Below are 17,367 nucleotides of genomic sequence, written 5' to 3'. Positions count from 1 at the left end.
TGAATCTAGTGACCCTTACAATTTTGTTGCAGGGTATCAGTTGATTCCCTCTTATGGGGGAGGGATTGTCACACTAAAATGGTTTCCACCAGATCAAACATTACCGTAGGCAGAATTTATCTGTAGTTTTGGATGGATCCTTGTTTGTTATAAAAAAAAGATCTATCACACCCAAAGATATGTCCTGAAATTAGAATTTTCTCGATTAATCAGTGTAGCCCACAGATAAAATAAGTTACCAAGCCTTCCTTTTGAATCTTGATCAATATTCAGAGATGACTATTCCACATCACAAAGGCTAACTAGTTTTAAACGTTTTTCTCTGCTCCTAATAAAATCTGTATTGCTGAAGTATTCTGGAAGAAATAAATAAAGGAGCCAGGTATCTCAGCCAGGGCTTCCCAGAGTTCCACACAGCTGATGAGTCTAGGCAGTGACAAATGACACGCTCTTCCTGAATATGCAGCCTTTCTCTGCCTCTCATCTTCTTGCAGCTGAACACTGTCACGTTCCTTATACAGGAAACCTACATTTCAGAGCTGTCATCCTTGCATAAAAGGCAGAGGGAGAGGAAAATTCCTTTATCAATCTGCCTAAACATTTCCTTTTATTATTTATATATCAATTATCATGTGAAAACACTGACTGTGTGCTTAGACCTAAAATGAGGAAAGTTGTTTTGGAAGGTGTTACTTACAAAGGAAAACACATAGTGGAGAGTAAGGAACAAAAGGATCATCCTTTTCAAGAGCAATCGGAAGCTTCCTGCCTTTATATTCCTAATCTTCTTTCTGGCTTCTTGTGCTCACCAACTGCCTAATATTGGAGGCATGTGGTTCTGCCCATCTGTCCAACAATCAATCTAATTTATGTGATTCACTAAGAAAACATTTAATGGAATATGAATAATGTATAATGATAAGCAGTTTTTTAAATCTCTAAGATTTATCTTGAGTGAAAGGGTTTCTTTATTCTCAAGGAGAAAGTTAATGTCACATATCCATGCACAATCAAGTAGAATTGCTACAGAAGTATGGAAAGCAAGAACTTTTGTGACAAGTATGAAAGATACAAGTAATTTTATTAGAATTGGCCCACATTCTATAATATGCCAAATCATTAGTATGCACCAAATTTCACATGGAAATCTGAAGTAGAGAATGATCTTTGCCATTTTACACATTCTTGCTGTCTATCTTTTCAAAAATTAAGATCAGAAATTCTGGTTAGTTTTTTTTAAAGAACACTGCACCATTTGTCCCTGCTTTCAGAAGAAGGAAGCAGTCTACACTTAAATGAATAAAAATCCTTTCATATATATTTATCAAGTATTGGAAAAGTGCCTGGAAGGCCAGCATAGGTGGAGGGCAGTGCACCAGGAGAAAAGGGATAGGACATAAAACTTAATGAGAGCCCCATAATATAGGGCCTGTAAGTCACAGTAAGGATTTGGATTTCATGCTAGATGTGAAAGGAAGCCACTAGAGGAGTGACAGCAGGAAAGAGATGATGTGGTTTCTGTTTCAAGAATTACCGTGACTGGTGGGGAAGTAGAAACAGGTAGGTCACTTGGCAGTTAGAGAAGGAGTCCATGTGAAAAACTGGTGGAGGGCTAGCCTCAGGAGGTGTCAGAGGAGAAGGAAGTCATGCTAAAATCAGGGCATGTTGTGAAATATGGATGAACTGATAGCTAAAGAATTGGACAGAGAATGTAACAGATAAAGTATTTTCACCTAAGCAACCAGATATGAATAGTATATCTGCAAATGCTAAGACAGGTAAGAAAGGTGAAATTACTATGCATTACGGCAGTTACAGAAAGCTTTTTTTTTTTTTTTTTTTTTTTTTTTGGTAGTTCTGGAGGCTTGAGCTAGACATTTTGGACTGCATAAAATTAAGACAGGGGGCATAAGAGCCTTCTCAAAGGTAAAGCAGAGTTAAAGTTACATATTGTATAAGGTAACTGGGAGATATTTTGGAAACACTTGGGGGTCTGTGTAGACTGAAGAGTTCTGTGGAGCGACTGCAAAATTATATGATTGAAAAGAAAGGGAAGACAAATAAAATATGGCCTTGAATAGTGAGATGAAACCCTGCAGCTTGATTCTATACGTAGTAGACAGACACTGGTTAATTTTCTGGAACTAATCTAGCTAGTAGCTTCCAAATTATGTTACAGGAAGTACTGCCAAAGGCCATTTCACAGATTCCAAAGATAGATCAATGTATATGCATTCAAAAATGGCTGAACTCTGAGAAGATCAAGTAGATTTCTAAAGAAAATATAACCATAAATTTCATTTTACACACACACACCCCACACTCATACTCATACATATATATATATATACTCATATACAATACTAAGCCACTACTCATAACATAAACTACTACCCTCCCCAAGTCAGTCTTTCGCAGTTTCTTTTTATAAAGGTATCACTTAGTAAATTTCTATTTAGAACTGAATTCTATGTATCCTGAATACATACATCAATCAGTTAATTCTTACGATGTTTCAGTAAACTTGTAGGTCCAAAAATACAACATTTTAAAATGTGACCTTTGGAATTTGGGAGGGTCTGATCTGCTAGATATGACTAAAAGGCAGTACCTATTAATGCGATATTCAGAGGTTATAAGGAAAACTAAAGAATATAAAGGCTCTCCCAGTCCAGGTACAAGACCTTTGATCATATATAAAATAAACTATGCACTGTGGATGGACTTACCTAATTACAATAGAAATTAACTACAGTAAAAAAAAAAAGTCTATCAAAAAAGTATAATTTTATAACTTTCTATATGTTATCAGGTTAATAAAACCATTAAAAGTTATTCATAAGCTTAGGGATTAGGGCATTCTGTGGATAAAGCATACTGAAACGAGAAAGGCAAAGTTTTGAGCATACATGAAAATAAAGTGATGATAACTTTCTCAGAGCCCAGAAGGTTTGTATTAGAAGTTTGCAAAGTCAAATTGTAAGGTCCCACATGATCAGATAAACTTGCCAAAAATGAAAGAACAAATAAAGTATTACATTCATTCAGGCAATACAACCCATTTACTCCTTGAAAATCTTTGTTAAAATTTATCTTGAGGGGGCGCCTGGGTGGCTCAGTCATTAAGCGTCTGCCTTCAGCTCGGGTCATGATCTCCGGCTCCTAGGATGGAGCCCTGCATTGGGCTCCCTGCTCAGCAGGAGCCTACTTCTCCCTCTCCCACTCCCCCTGTTTATTTTCCCTTTCTTGCTGTTTCTCTCTTTCTCTGTCAAATAAATAAACTTTAAAAATCTAAAAAAAAAATTATCTTGAAATTTAGATGTGCTACCCAGTATTATTTGATAGCAAAAGACAATGCTAAAATGGTATTTTAATTTTGTTTGATAATTGGGATCAAGAGAAATAAATGAGAGACTATAAACAGATTGTTTTTTGAGAAATAGTAAGAGACTGGTAGTGCTATGACATCTCACTCAGAGACAACCTTACTTCAGACTTGAAGGGAAGACAAGGAGGCTGGGGAAGAAATCTTCAAGCAAAGTCTATAACATTAATAGACTAAGAAACTCCTACATATACTCATCATGATTAAGAGTTCAATGTCAATGCCTAGAGCACAAAAAACTGGTCTTGAATATCACTATATTTCTGATGCTGCCTGGTATAGTATCTTACACACAGCATGACTTCAACAAATATGGACCAGATGAAACTGATGAATAAATAGGTGAATGGATGAATAACAAATGTACAACTGTATGCTTAAATACCCATAAAGCTGATATTTTTACATTAGTAGAACAAATGTAACCAGAACTGGGAACACCAAGAAGGAAAATTAGCCTCTTTACGTTTTACTTGTGCTAAAAGCAGCAGAATGCTTAGTCATGTGTCGAAGAGAGTAGAATATTATAAATACTATTTATTATGCTTTTGTTATGAGTCTAATACATATTTGTTAAAGGAAATTGACAAAAATACAAATAAGCAAGAGGGGACAATAAAATGACTGTAATCCAAGACCCAGAAATCGTCTGTTACAGTGTTTCCTCAAGGACAACATGGGAGGACTTTTGTGGTCACGGTGATGCCTGGGGAGTATTACTGGCATCTCACAAGCAACGCCTAAGGCTGCGACACTTCCTACAGTGAGTGAGAGAGTTCCCCAGAGCAAAAATGTTATCCAGCTGGAAATGCAGAGTGCTTCATTGAGAAAAACTGAGAGCTTGGCGCATTACTTCAGGTCTTCTTATATACGTATATCATACATAGATTGTTTGTTAAATAAAAATAGTAATACTATACAAACTGTTCATATTGTTTGGTCATCTGTTCTTTTCACTTAATGCAACAAGGGCATCCTTCCACTCCTTTAAGTATTCTTCTGTGTCAGCATTTTAATGGCTGCTCAGCATACCACTGTATGGATCAAGCATATCCTAGGCTTTATCAACCTCATCTAAAACCCTATTGTGAAATGTCTAACTTTTTTCCCAACTTAATGTTATAATCAATGCTGAGATGAACATCTTTAAATTAAAATTCATGATCATTTAAGTTCTTAGAAGTGAAACTGTTGAATCAAGGAATATCCATAATTTCAATGTTTTTAATGTAGATTTCCAACACGTCTTCAAGAGTGGTTTTTATCAATTTATTCTCCAACCATACTGTTGGTGATTGAGTTAACATCTCTCACATAAAGTTGCTAGAAATATGAAACAGCAGCTGAGAGCATGGTGACCTTGGGTAATAGCTGTAATACATAACTCCCTATCCCCCATCTAAATAGGAGGCTCAGGGATTGTTACGAAATGAACAATGAAACTAAATTATAAAAGTTCAAGTGAACTTTTCATTATTATTTTCATTATTTTCCCATCAGTAAAGTTTAAAAAGAGGAGAGAGATTTCCAAGGAAATAGATTTGAAGGAAAGGTGTTAGTGGAGCATGGGAATGTGTCTTTTCCCTTGAACTCTTCTCTATGGAGACAAGTGGTAACTCATGAGCTTGGAGAGGTCTGTGTGCTGGGAAGGCTCACGTCTTATTCCCTGGTGGGATTCTGCCTAAAGAGCAGGACCTGCTAGCTTACCCGGGCCAACACAGTATAGGCAAATAACCACAGAGACGTGGAAACGGACATACCAAGCTGGAGAGTTGAATCCCAGTCCCCTCACCCCACATCCCCTGATTCCTGAGAGTTGAGACCAGTGTGGTGGAGATTCCTAGGTTTTCCCTGAGTTCAGATTAGGCAGAAAGAAGAGTACCCAGGCTCTAGTGGCCAAGTGTGGAGGATAGAGGCACGGAGTGATAGGAGAGTATGTTTGTCCTCAATCTTGAGGTTAGGAGGGGACAGGTGGGCACATTTAGACATACAATGTACCACATCAGAGAGGCACCCAGGGACATTTGTGGCTGTGCTGAATGAAAGCCAGGATGGATCAAAAGCAAGGATATCGTTATACCTATCCCTCTTCTTTCCCCCTTTGCAGATATATCATCCCATTTTCAAGTGAACTTGGGGAGAGGAAACTTGGGCTCATTTTGAGCTCTGACAACAAACAAACTTTCTATTTGGTTGAATATTTATATAATGAATCTGTTTTACCTTGCAAATAACTAAAATAAGATTTAATGCCAGGCCTTAAAGATTATAAATTAAGCCTTAGTGCTTGTCATGAAGGTGTCAAAATCAGATAAGCTTGGGATTTTACCACTTCTGGAATTGCTCCCATTCTAGAAAGTTCTGGCATACAAAATTAGCTTCAAGAAAAACCTCCTGGGCTCCTTCCCTTCATTGGACTTTCCTGCCTTTTTTTTTTTTTTTAAGATTTTATTTATTTCAGAGAGAGATTGAGTGAGAGAGAGAGAGAGAGGAAAAGAGAACATGAGAAGGGGGAGGAGCAGACTCCCCACTGAGCTGGGAGCCTGATGCAGGGCTTGATCCCAGAACTGCAGGATCATGACCTGAGCAGAAGGCACATGTTTAACCAACTGAGCATCCCATCCTGTCTTTGCGTTTAAGGGAAGGGGCCAAGACAACATAGCCAATTCTTAGACTTGTCCCTTTTCAGGTCAGAAGGAAGCTTCATCTGGATATGGTACAAAAGTTTCATATGAATAAAGAAAGTCATTTCTCTGGCCTTGTCCAAGAGATCTTACAGAAAATGGCTATAAAAGAATAGGATTTAGATATGAAATGCTGAGTCCTGATACTCTCTAAATATCTCTAACCCAGAACCTAAACAGCAGCCTTATTAAGAAAAAGACAAAAAGAGTGAGTGGGGACAGTTTCAGTCAGCCTGGGGCATCTTAAACTTGACCTCCAGTAAATACCCAGACCTATTCTCCATGGGTTTGACATTAAAAAGACATTAGAAAAGATAGCAACTCTATCCCTAACAAGATACTAGGGCTCCAGGACTTTTTTCTGTTCAAAAGAGAAAATTTTTAACTTTGTTTACTCGTGTTTCCCAAAATTATTTCTTTCTAATTACATGTGTATAATATTCAATAGAACCACACTGGGGAAATCAAATGAAAAATAACTGTAGTGTGACTTCATTTTATTTAGGTAAACAAAGTAAGATGTTCATTGAATGGTTTTTCCACTTTGTGTTTACAATTTATTTACATGAACAAGACCTATAATCATATATCTAACAAAATTCAAAGAAAATGCAGGTTCTTCTTAACAAAATGTCCTCACTATAAAACATACCACAATTGATTGTTTATCTTTTGTCTGAATGATCTCATTGCATTCACACTGACTGTGCCGTGGCCGGCCAGTTATAGACACTTGAGTAGCTTTGGTTTAGAAAGGTTAAATGAGTTGCCAGAGGTCTGGCAATGCATAATTGAACAAACTGGCCTAAAATTCAAGCCATTAAACATACTCAAAACATTCTGAATTCATTTAATCCAATACTTTTCTTTCACAGATGAGAAAATCTGTGCTTAGAGGGATGAGAAGACATCATCCAACAGAGGGAGAGAGACAAGACCAACTCCACATTCCCTGACTTAAAACTCATGCCCTGCATACTAAGCCATGCTTTTTCTATACACATGACAAAATCAAATGACGTAGATAAACCAGGAACCCAGTATAAAGATAACGGCCAGCTGGCTATCATGATGAGTCAAAGAACAGATATAGAGCAGCTTTAATTAGAAAACTTGTGAACTGCTTTTGTTTTAAACAAAAGTGTTGGTTTTCCTTTACAGGAAGAACACCATGAAAGGATTACTACTTTAAGCAGTTATTAGTTATTAAGATGAGATTATTATTTTTCTTAAAGATTTTTGACAGAGAGAGAGGCAGGGGGAAGCAGGCTCCCTGCTGAGCAAAGAGCCCAATGTAGGGCTCAATCCCAGGACCCTGAGATCATGACCTGAACAAAGGCAGAGGCTTAACCCACTGAGCCACCCAGGCACCCCAAGATGAGATTATTTTTTTAAAGTGCCTACTTTACATATGTCATAATGTTAACAACTGAAGACGAGGTATTTTTAATACCACTGTGTGCTTTGCATGACAACTGTATTAATCCCCAAACTCAGTGACATTGGTAAGAGCACATGCCTTCTCCGGTTTCACTAGATAGTAAATAATACACAGTCTATGGACCAAAACCTGGACCCTTAAGACTAAAAACTGTATGTACATGCTCAGAAAACTTGTGGCATGAAATAGAAATACTGAAAGGGCAATTCTCCACTCTTTTGAAGATTTCCAACAATCAAATAGGACAAAGTGTATATACATGTGAATTAGAGATATTTTACTATTATGGTTAATCAGACAGTTAAAGTCTATTCTTAAATTCTAAAATCTTAAATTAAAAGTTCACATCATTCTTCACAATTCACGAAGCTGCTAACTGAATATATTCTTAGGAATTGAGTTCCAAATAGATTTATTATATTTTGTTAGTGTGAGGAACACAAAAGAAGAATAAGACAGTTTCTACCTCTAATCAGGAAGACAAAATAGATACTCCTTTTTTAAAAACCTTTTTATTCATTCATTCAACTGTTTATTCAACAAACATAACTTCTGGCTAGGTGTTCCTTGTATTAATGTATACTATAGGCTCATTAAGAATTAAATACTATATTGAGAATTTTCAAAATAACTGTTTAGTAATTCCAGAATTACCTGATAAAGAATATTGAAATTGTAACTTAAATATTTAAATGTTTTGCAAAGTTTTGATAAAATTTCTTATAAAAGAATTACCTCCTATTTTAGTTGACAAATTACTTATTTTCTATCCTCATCATGGAACAATTGGGTTGATGAGATGTCTCATTCAACTCTAGTTCCATAATTATGTATTTGCATGCAAAACACAATTGGCATCTCATTTACCTTATTTCTGTTCTTTTGAATTCAAGTAAACATTTTTGTGTATTTTGAGTATCTATTTTCTCTTGATAAAGCTAACAATACCATCAAATATTTCCCTGAAAATGGGAAAACTAAAAGCCTGTATTTGAGTGGCAAAAAATAAAATTACTCTAACTTTTTAGGAACAGAAAAGCTGGTTATCATTGAAGTTTGGAAAATGACTATTGTATGTCATAATAAACAAACATGTCTATTTCCTTTATTCCTGTCACGTAAACATATTAATATTCTTTTTCTAGGTTTGCCATTGAATTATAAAGTGGAAACATAGCTCAGATGGCAACAGAAGTTTAAAATGAAAACACCTAAGTTTGAAATCATTCTCTATATAGTAATATCTAATTCATGAAACTATCAAAAATATCATGTTCTCTTTGCATATGAAGGGACACTAACAATAGATGTTAGCCACCTGCACAGTGAAGTCTGGTTCATAAAAGTATGGTCATGGCCCTCACATTGCATTCAGTAGAATTTTAATTCATATTAAGCATTTATGAAGGAATAAGCCATTTTCACAAATATGAGTTAAAGCTGTTTGCTAGTGTGCCTTGAAGCAGTTCTATCACAGTCTTCCTATAACACATTTTCTAACAAACAAAAGTATTATCACAATTGGTTCTTTGAACACTGAAATTGATTTGTAGTCATGTATATATTGTGGGGCTATAATGCTTACACATTATTAACTATTGGTGCTAGGACTCAGGTGGAAATATTTTTATGTTTCTGTCTAAATGGCTAAAATATTGTAGCTGTTCTCTCTATGTGTGTGAAGTAATTTCATAATCTGCTCACACAAACAAAATTTGAAGTATAATATTTATTGAGAGTATAGGTCTCTGTCATTCCTAATAAAAAGTGTGTTTTTTTTTTCCCATAATGGATATATACTCGTTACATACACGTTCTCAAAGAGTAGAGATGATCCTTTTTGCCAGGGATAAGTCTGTCAGTTGCTGTGCCTAGACCACATTTCTGGAAGGCAGGAGTCAGGCATACGTTATTCACCTTGGTATTCCTCAGAGTGCCCAACTGAATGTCCAATACATCCCAAGAACCCATTAAATAAATGAATGATATTGAATTTTAATGAAAACATAATCATAAGCCTAAGTTTCTTACAACTTCATATATAATTATTGTGCACTTTCCCTTTTACAACCTTACTAATTTAAGGGTAATTAGGAATCATAATTCATCCAGCCTGAACCCAGTGAAATATTAGATACAAAGAAAGCCCATTGTAATAGATATGTTTCTAAGTAGAGAAACTGTGCGTAATATTAATAGACTTTCATATGAGCTTAAATATTGATTTTTACATACTAAATTGCAAAATATTACTGATTACATACATGTTAAAAACAAATCAATCAGGTCAATTAGGTTTTTTCTTTAACTACAACATGCTTTAACTTAAGATTATAATGCTATTAACAGTATGTGCCACTCTCACCACAAGTAAAAATTAGGCAACTCCCTGTGCCACAGAACTTTTAGGTTAGGTTTTTTTTGCTGTTGTGGCTTTTTTTTTTTAAGATCCTATTTATTTATTTGACAGAGATCACAAGTAAGCAGAAAGGCAGGCGAGGGTGGGGCAGGGACTAGGCTCCCCGCTGAGCAGAAAGCCTGATGCGGCTCGATCCCAGGACTCTGGGATCGTGACCTGAGCCAAAGGCAGAGGCTTAACCCACTAAGCCACTAAGCCACCCAGGCACCCCCTTGGGTTAGGTTTAAATACAACTAACGTCATGTTGGTCATCTTCAGACATCAAGCACAAAAGCAAGACTCAAATTCTAATTATTTTAGCAATATAATAGATCTATCATTATTAGACATTTAAGAAGAATGTACTATAAATCAGAGTATTTCACGGGATCCTGGGATCCAGCCTGCATCGGGCTTTCTGCTCAGCGGGGAGCCTGCTTCCCCCTCTCTCTGCCTCCCTCTCTGCCTACTTGTGATCTCTGTCAAATAAATACATAAAAATCTTAAAAAAAAAATTACACCTATGATCTGTGTATACTTCTTCAAAGAAATCTGAAAGACTGCCTGTGACCTTTGGCTTATTTGTGAGATCAGCATAAATGAGTTCATTTAGGTCAACATCCATCGTCTGATTATTTAATTAGAAGGTATGTAACACTCAAGTGTTTAAAAATAAGTCTGCATCAAGCTAAACATGATAGCTCTGGTAAGTCAAAGGAAATTAAGGAGAAGGACACTTAAATGTTACAAAAAATGACCCATTCCTGCTTTGTTTTATTCCTCTACCCCACACTAGATTAGCTATCCTCTTATGAATTAAGTCAGGAGACCAAGTATGCATGTTTCTGCCCATTTGCAATCAATATTTTCTGGATAACTGTGCTGGGGATAGTAAAAATTTCTTATATTCCGATCTAACTTTTTCAAAATGGCATTGTTTAGGAACTTCATTCTAATTCTGAAGAAAAAAGTAAATATATGAATATTTCAAGTATCTGAGGCTGTAAATACTTCAAACTTATTTATTGCATGAAACCTATTAATATCCATGTAAGTAGGTCTGTGACTAAATAGGATGTGATAATAAAGCTAAGTACTGTACTATTTGTCAGGCAGTGGTTCGATGGTATATGTAAAACTTTCACTCTCCATAAATAAAAAAAATACATAAGTATAGACCTCAGGGACGCTGAGGATCCAACTCTTCTATGGCATTGCAGCACTAAAGAAATGCTCCTCTATCCAACAAGGATTTATTTGAGCTGTAACCACATGCAAAGCACTGTTGAGAGGTCAGAATGGAGCAAATGTTATGACCAGCTGTATATTGCAAACATAGATGTACTACAGAGCAACTCTTACTCATTACGCTTGCTTATAGTAGTTTTGGTACAAGCAGATAATTTGTTCTCAATAGAAGCAGGAAACAATTTGAGAATAAAAGAAAAAGAATTCCAGATGCAATGGTTTTGTATAACATCTGGTCTGCCATGTTTTGTAAATACTGGAGAAGCTTTGACCAGTTTGACCTAGAGATGGAATGTAACTTTGCTTACAAAAATTGCTATTAAGCTCCTGCTTAAGGTGTTCTAATTTTCTGTGACCACACTAAAAGCAAAAGATAAATGTGAATAAAATGTAAAAAAAAAAAAAAAGTAGAAAACAAATTTTTTCTACATAATACCACTGTTTGTTTGAACTTAAAACTTGAGCATTTCTGCCAATGCATTTGCAGCCTGCTTCTACCACTCCAATTAAATGAATGAGCTTCAGGAATTGAATTGTATAGCAGATAATCTCTTTTGTGCACACAGGTAAAAATATAGATCAGCAGATGCATTATTCTAATGTATTCAGTACAGGAGCTAATAATATTTGATAAAGCAAATTCTTAGAATTCAAGACATCCCACTTATCCTTTAATCTAATATCTTATAATAAGAAATTATTAGTAAGGATATCTTCAATCATATGAAATTCAAATAAAAAAAATACTTAGGTATCTGTCATCATATCTCTCTGTTAACATCAAAAGGAGATAGAGTACACCAAAACAAATGTTCCCAAAGAGATGAATTTAGCAAATAAAAACAGAAAAATCAAAATGAGCTACTAGAACTCTTGGCTTCTAAAAGAAAAAGGAAAGAAGGAAAGAAAGAGAAAGAAGAAAGGAAGAAAGAAAGAAAGAAAGAAAGAAAGAAAGAAAGAAAGAAAAGAAAGAAAACACCAAACGGATTAAAGAAAGAAAAGAGGAAAGGAAGGAAGGAAGGAAAGGAGAAAGGGAGGGAGAAAAGGAGAAAGGGAGGGAGAAAGAAAGAAAAAAGATTTGTTCCACTATCAATCATGGAGTAATGGGCCAAAGAGCCTCAAAAGGCATGAGGGCTAAACATCAATGTAGCCACTACTTTTGCAGTACTGCTGATATTTAAGAGAGGCACCTACTGCCAAGAGAATGGCATAGCCATTAATCCACTTCAATGAGCTAACACCCAACAACAGTCCTGCTAACCACATCCCTCTTCCCCCAAGCCTTATGAAATGTATCACCAAATCTTGTTGATATTACCTCCTACATAGTCTTTAAATTAATCCATTTCTTTCTCTTCCCCCACCTACACCTTAGAACAAGCAGTCATCTCCTCTTTCCATCACAGCCCACAAACAGGTCCCTGTTTTCCACCCTTCCCTCCCTTTAATATCTTTCCTGCCTGGAGAGCAGAGGTATCTTTTCAACATGCAAAATTATAACCTGACTTTCTTGCTTAAAAGTTTTTTAATAGGTTCTGTCATTCTTAGAATAAAGACCAACATTCTCAACATAGCCAATGAGGATGGGACCCCCTTCATATTTCTCCAACGTCTTCTACTTTATTTTCTGTGGCTCCAGCTGCAGTCCTCTTTGACTTGCCAAAGTCCCCATCCTACCATGTGAGATTTCTTCATGTTGTTAGTTTTGCCTGCTATGTTTTTTTTTTCCAACTCCCACTTGTTTATTAATTGCCAGTCATCTTTCTAGATCTCAATGCAGACATCACTTCCTCAAGGAAGCCTCTATAGTACTCTCTCTTATCCCTACCCCATTCTAGCTGGGATGTTCTTAGCATTATGTACTCCATAGCATTTCACAGTTTAGAACTGCATACTTATTGCATGGTAATTAGGTGATTATTATAAATCTTTGTCACTAGACTGTAAGCTCATGTATGGTTTTTCTCATCATTTTAACCACAATATCTAGCAGAGTTTCAGGCACATAGTGAGCAAGCATTATTTCTTGAATGAAGATTGAGTATGCCAAAGGAGTCATTAACAACTAGTTAAACCAACAATAATCTGCTTATTCCCATTTACCAGAATCATTTTGATAAGTTTGAATGATGAAATTACATTATTTCAAACCTCATAATGAACAAATTGAATGATTTTATCTAAACTCTCTAACATTTTTGGCATTTCATAGATATGGCCAGAATGAAAAGATTATTAGCATCCTCCTTGAGTTATAATAGAAATTCAGAACATTGTTGCTAAATTAGGCTTTTTAACAATTTTCTCATATAGTTTCTCATTATGTGAGAAAGGGTCTTAGGAGATACTCAAAAGGTCAACCAGCCTGTTGGTAACAGAGCAGGGATGAAAATCAGCCATTTAAACTTTCAGTTTTATGTGTTTTTTTTTTCTATAACTATGCCGCAATTTCTGGGTTTTACGGCTTCATTTTCATATTAAAAATTTGGAAGAACTTGTAAGTACCCATAAGAGAAATATCTCCAAATGGTTAATTTTATCATATCATTTAGATTTCTGCTTTAAAGTACTAAAATAAATAGCAATATTTTTAGAAAAGTTAAAAAAATCCTATTTTATAAGAAATGAAGCACTTTCATGCCTTATTTGCAATATATATAGTATTCCTTAAACAAGAATGAGAAGGGGATGGTACATGTTTCCCCAGTTTCTTAATATTCTGAAGCACAGAATTTTTCCAGTTAAATCTGGTTTTCTATAATTCAATTTATAAAAACTCAAAAGGAAGTTAGGTCTTGAGGAAGTGGTTGGGGAAGTGACATAGCATATGGAAAAACAGTCAGTTACAACTGGGCATGTAACCTTGGACTGTTCACATCCCCCTGTAGATTCTACTTTCCTTATCTGTACAATCAGAAGGTTGGTCTAAATGATGGGTTTTGTCTGTTAATGGGCTTCCAAGATCCCCCCCCAAGCCCTTTATCATGTGTATTTCTGAGAAGAAAGTCCATAGCTTCTATGTGATTGGCAGAAGGGCTTGGGACATTGAACAAGTTAATTGCTGTATTAATAGCTGAAGTCCGTCCTACCTTTTGAAATGTGATAAAGCTATAATCATAAATTCAGACAGAAAATATAAATTTGTATAATTATTAGCATAAGAAATAAAATTATTTGAAGAGGACAACCTACACAAAGGAATACTACTATTATTAACCATACACTTAAGTGTTAGCTGAAGAGCCACACTAGAAGCCCAGCCCAGATTTTCTGTAAGTAGCATCAATTGCCCAGATAACATAAATGCATGTGATAAATCTCAATACGTCACAGGTTTTTAGTCCCACATTTTTATTATTAGTGTTTTAATGATCAATCAAGGAAAGCCTGCTACATAGAATTACATGGAGTGGAAACAACCCAGAGCAGCTTGCCAGCAAACTTTTTTACATCGCAACTATGGCTATTCAACGATCCGAAAGTTATACTCAAAATGGTTTTCAAATAGATATTTTGAAAACTATATAAGAAAGTAGCTTTATGTGCTGGTTTGTAAAAAAGGGAAAAGGAAAAGTAAAGAGTAGGAAGACTGGGAACAGCAGAGGTGAGGAAAATGGTTCCAATCTCAAATAGGTCAGGGCAGGCCTCATGGAGAAGGTAGCATTTAACAAAGACCTGAGGAGAGGAGAGAGTGAGCCAAATATATAACCTGGGAAGAGCTTTCCAGACAGAGGGGGACACCAGGGCAAGAAAAGTACTTGATTTGTTTAAAGAATAGCAAGGAGCCCATGGTGCCAAGGGAACAGCAAAAATCTCTGCTGCTGTGGTCACAAAACTTTTGAAATTTCATCTTCCAGTTGACACTTCATTTTCTATCACTTACCTGTTTAAAATGAAAGTCATAATACCTTTAGTATAATCTTACTAGAGTCTCATAGTTGTCAAAAATACAGTCAAGGTTCTTCTGAGAATTTTAAAATCACCCCAAAACCACAATCTCTGGCTGGTATGCAATTTCACTCTCAGTCTCTACAAACATATATTTGCAAATAAGCCGCCATGGAACAAGCAAATATGTCATCTAATAAGAGATGATGTCATTATAAAGAAATCAAGTGAAAGATCTTTAGTTTGACAATTTGTCAGTTGGGCACAAAGCATCTGTTATATCCCAACAAAGAGAGATTGCAAGATTCATAGCTAACATGAAAGCACCCTTTCTTTCTGAAATGTCACTGTTCTTTTGGCTTTTATTACATTGTCCATTTCATTAACTTTATTCCAGAAAATGAAACAATCATAATTACTGTACAGTTTTCATGCATTTATCTGGGTTAATACCTCCAAAAAGAATACATACATAAAAGTAGTCCCTTTTTTGAGAAGAGGGTCAGTCAGCCCTTTCCCAAGTGAGCATCTTATTCCTGCCTAGTATCTTCCACGAAAATGCTCTGTGATCCCCAGGCTTTACCAATGTAACATAAATTGTGTGCAACCATACCTTGCCCAGCTGATCCTTTTTGCCAAAGCCAGTGGCAGCTGCAATGCTCCCTGCTCCCTCCACGGTCTTCTGTGCTACTGCTGTCACCCCCGTCACCACCGCCTCACCCACATTTGTCACTTGCTCTTTGGTCTTCTCAGCCACTGGGATAAATCCAGAACAACAGATTAAGAGACAATTGAACAACAGGGACTGAAAATAATTTTATTTCCACTAGCTGTCAACTTCTAAAGACCTATATTTGCACATACTATAAATAACTGAAGTGTCAGAAGAAATAAAAGCCTCAGAGATATTTGAGTGTGGTTTAGACAACATTAAATCTTTGCTAAGATATGTTGCTATAATCATGCAGATATTAAAACATGTTTCAAGTGTAATGATCACAAATAAAACCTTTGAGCAACGGAAGTTTGGTTAACATTTTATTAAGGAAAATTTGGAAAAGGCAATGATTATAGATGCAGCTATTGTGGTATCATGTGGTATCGGATATATATTTCTTTATTTCATTTTCAATATCATTCTTTAATCTCACCTGGCCTGTTCATTTTCACCATGCCTTCTGAGTCAGACAACACATAGGTGTTCCTGTTACCATCAGAAATGAAAAATACAGATGACATGATACTATACAAAAAAACCTGAAGACTCCACCAAAAAACTACTAGAACTGATAAACAAATTCAAATAAGTTACAGGATACAAAATCAATCTACAGAAACCTGTTGCATTTCTATACACCAATAATGAAGCAGCAGAGAGAGAAATGAAGAAAACAATCTCATTTACAATTGCACCAAAAATAATAAGCTCTGTAGTAATAAATTTAACTAAAGAGGTTGAAGACCTGTATTCTGAAAACCGTAAAACACTGATGAAAGAAACTGAAGACAACATGAAGAAATGGAAAGATATTCCATGCTTATGGCCTGAAAAAACAAATATTGTTAAAATGTCTATACTATCCAAAACAATCTCCACATTTGATGCAGTCCCTATCAAAATATCAACATCAGTTTTCACAGAACTACAGCAAGCAATTCTAAAATTTGAAAGAGACTTCAAATAGCCAGAGCAACCTTGAAAAAGAAAAAGCAAAGCTGGAGGCATCACAATCCCGGACTTCAAGTTCTATTACAAAGCTGTAGTGATCAAAACGGTATGGTACTGGCACAATAACAGACACATAGATCAGAAGAACAGAATAGAAAGCCCAGAAACTAACCCACAACTACATGGTCAGTTAATCTTCGACAAAGCAGGGAAGAATATCCAATGGAAAAAGGACAGTCTCTTCAACAAATGGTATTGGGAAAACTGGACAACAGCATGCAAAGGAATGATACTAGACAACTTTCTTACACCATACACAAAAACAAAGTCAAAATGGATTAAAAACCTAAATGTGAGACCTGAAACCATAAAAATCCTAGAAGAGAACACAGGCACTAATTTCTTTGACATTGGCCATAGCATCTTTATTCTAGATTTGTCTCCCGAGGCAAGAGAAACAAAAGCAAAACTAAACTAGTAGGACTAGATCAAATTAAAAAGCTTCTGTACAGCAAAGGAAACAATCAACAAAACTAAAACCTATGGAATGAGAGAAGATATTTGCAAATGACCTATACGATGAAGGGTATGTATCAAAAAATATATAGAACTTATAGACCTTAACACCCAAAAACCAAATAATACAATTGAAAC

The 17,367-nt window shown here is 35.7% G+C and overlaps 1 protein-coding gene across 2 annotated transcripts in view; it reads right to left on the bottom strand.

Annotated features, from left to right (window-relative positions):
- LOC111156864 (synuclein alpha) overlaps window positions 1-17,367 on the bottom strand; it is a 162,777-nt gene that overhangs the window by 126,537 nt on the left and 18,873 nt on the right. For both annotated transcript variants that reach the window (XM_022517973.1, XM_022517983.1), the window contains exon 4: window positions 15,658-15,800. In XM_022517973.1, the coding sequence (XP_022373681.1) occupies window positions 15,658-15,800 (143 nt within the window). The remainder of the gene's footprint in view (window positions 1-15,657; window positions 15,801-17,367) is intronic.

The sequence above is a fragment of the Enhydra lutris genome, unplaced genomic scaffold, assembly GCF_002288905.1.
Source record: "Enhydra lutris kenyoni isolate GAN:26980312 unplaced genomic scaffold, ASM228890v2 scaffoldscaffold3, whole genome shotgun sequence".
Classification (NCBI taxonomy): domain Eukaryota; kingdom Metazoa; phylum Chordata; class Mammalia; order Carnivora; family Mustelidae; genus Enhydra; species Enhydra lutris.
The sequence above is the reverse complement of the archived record's forward strand: the minus strand, read 5'-3'. Positions and strand labels throughout refer to the sequence as shown.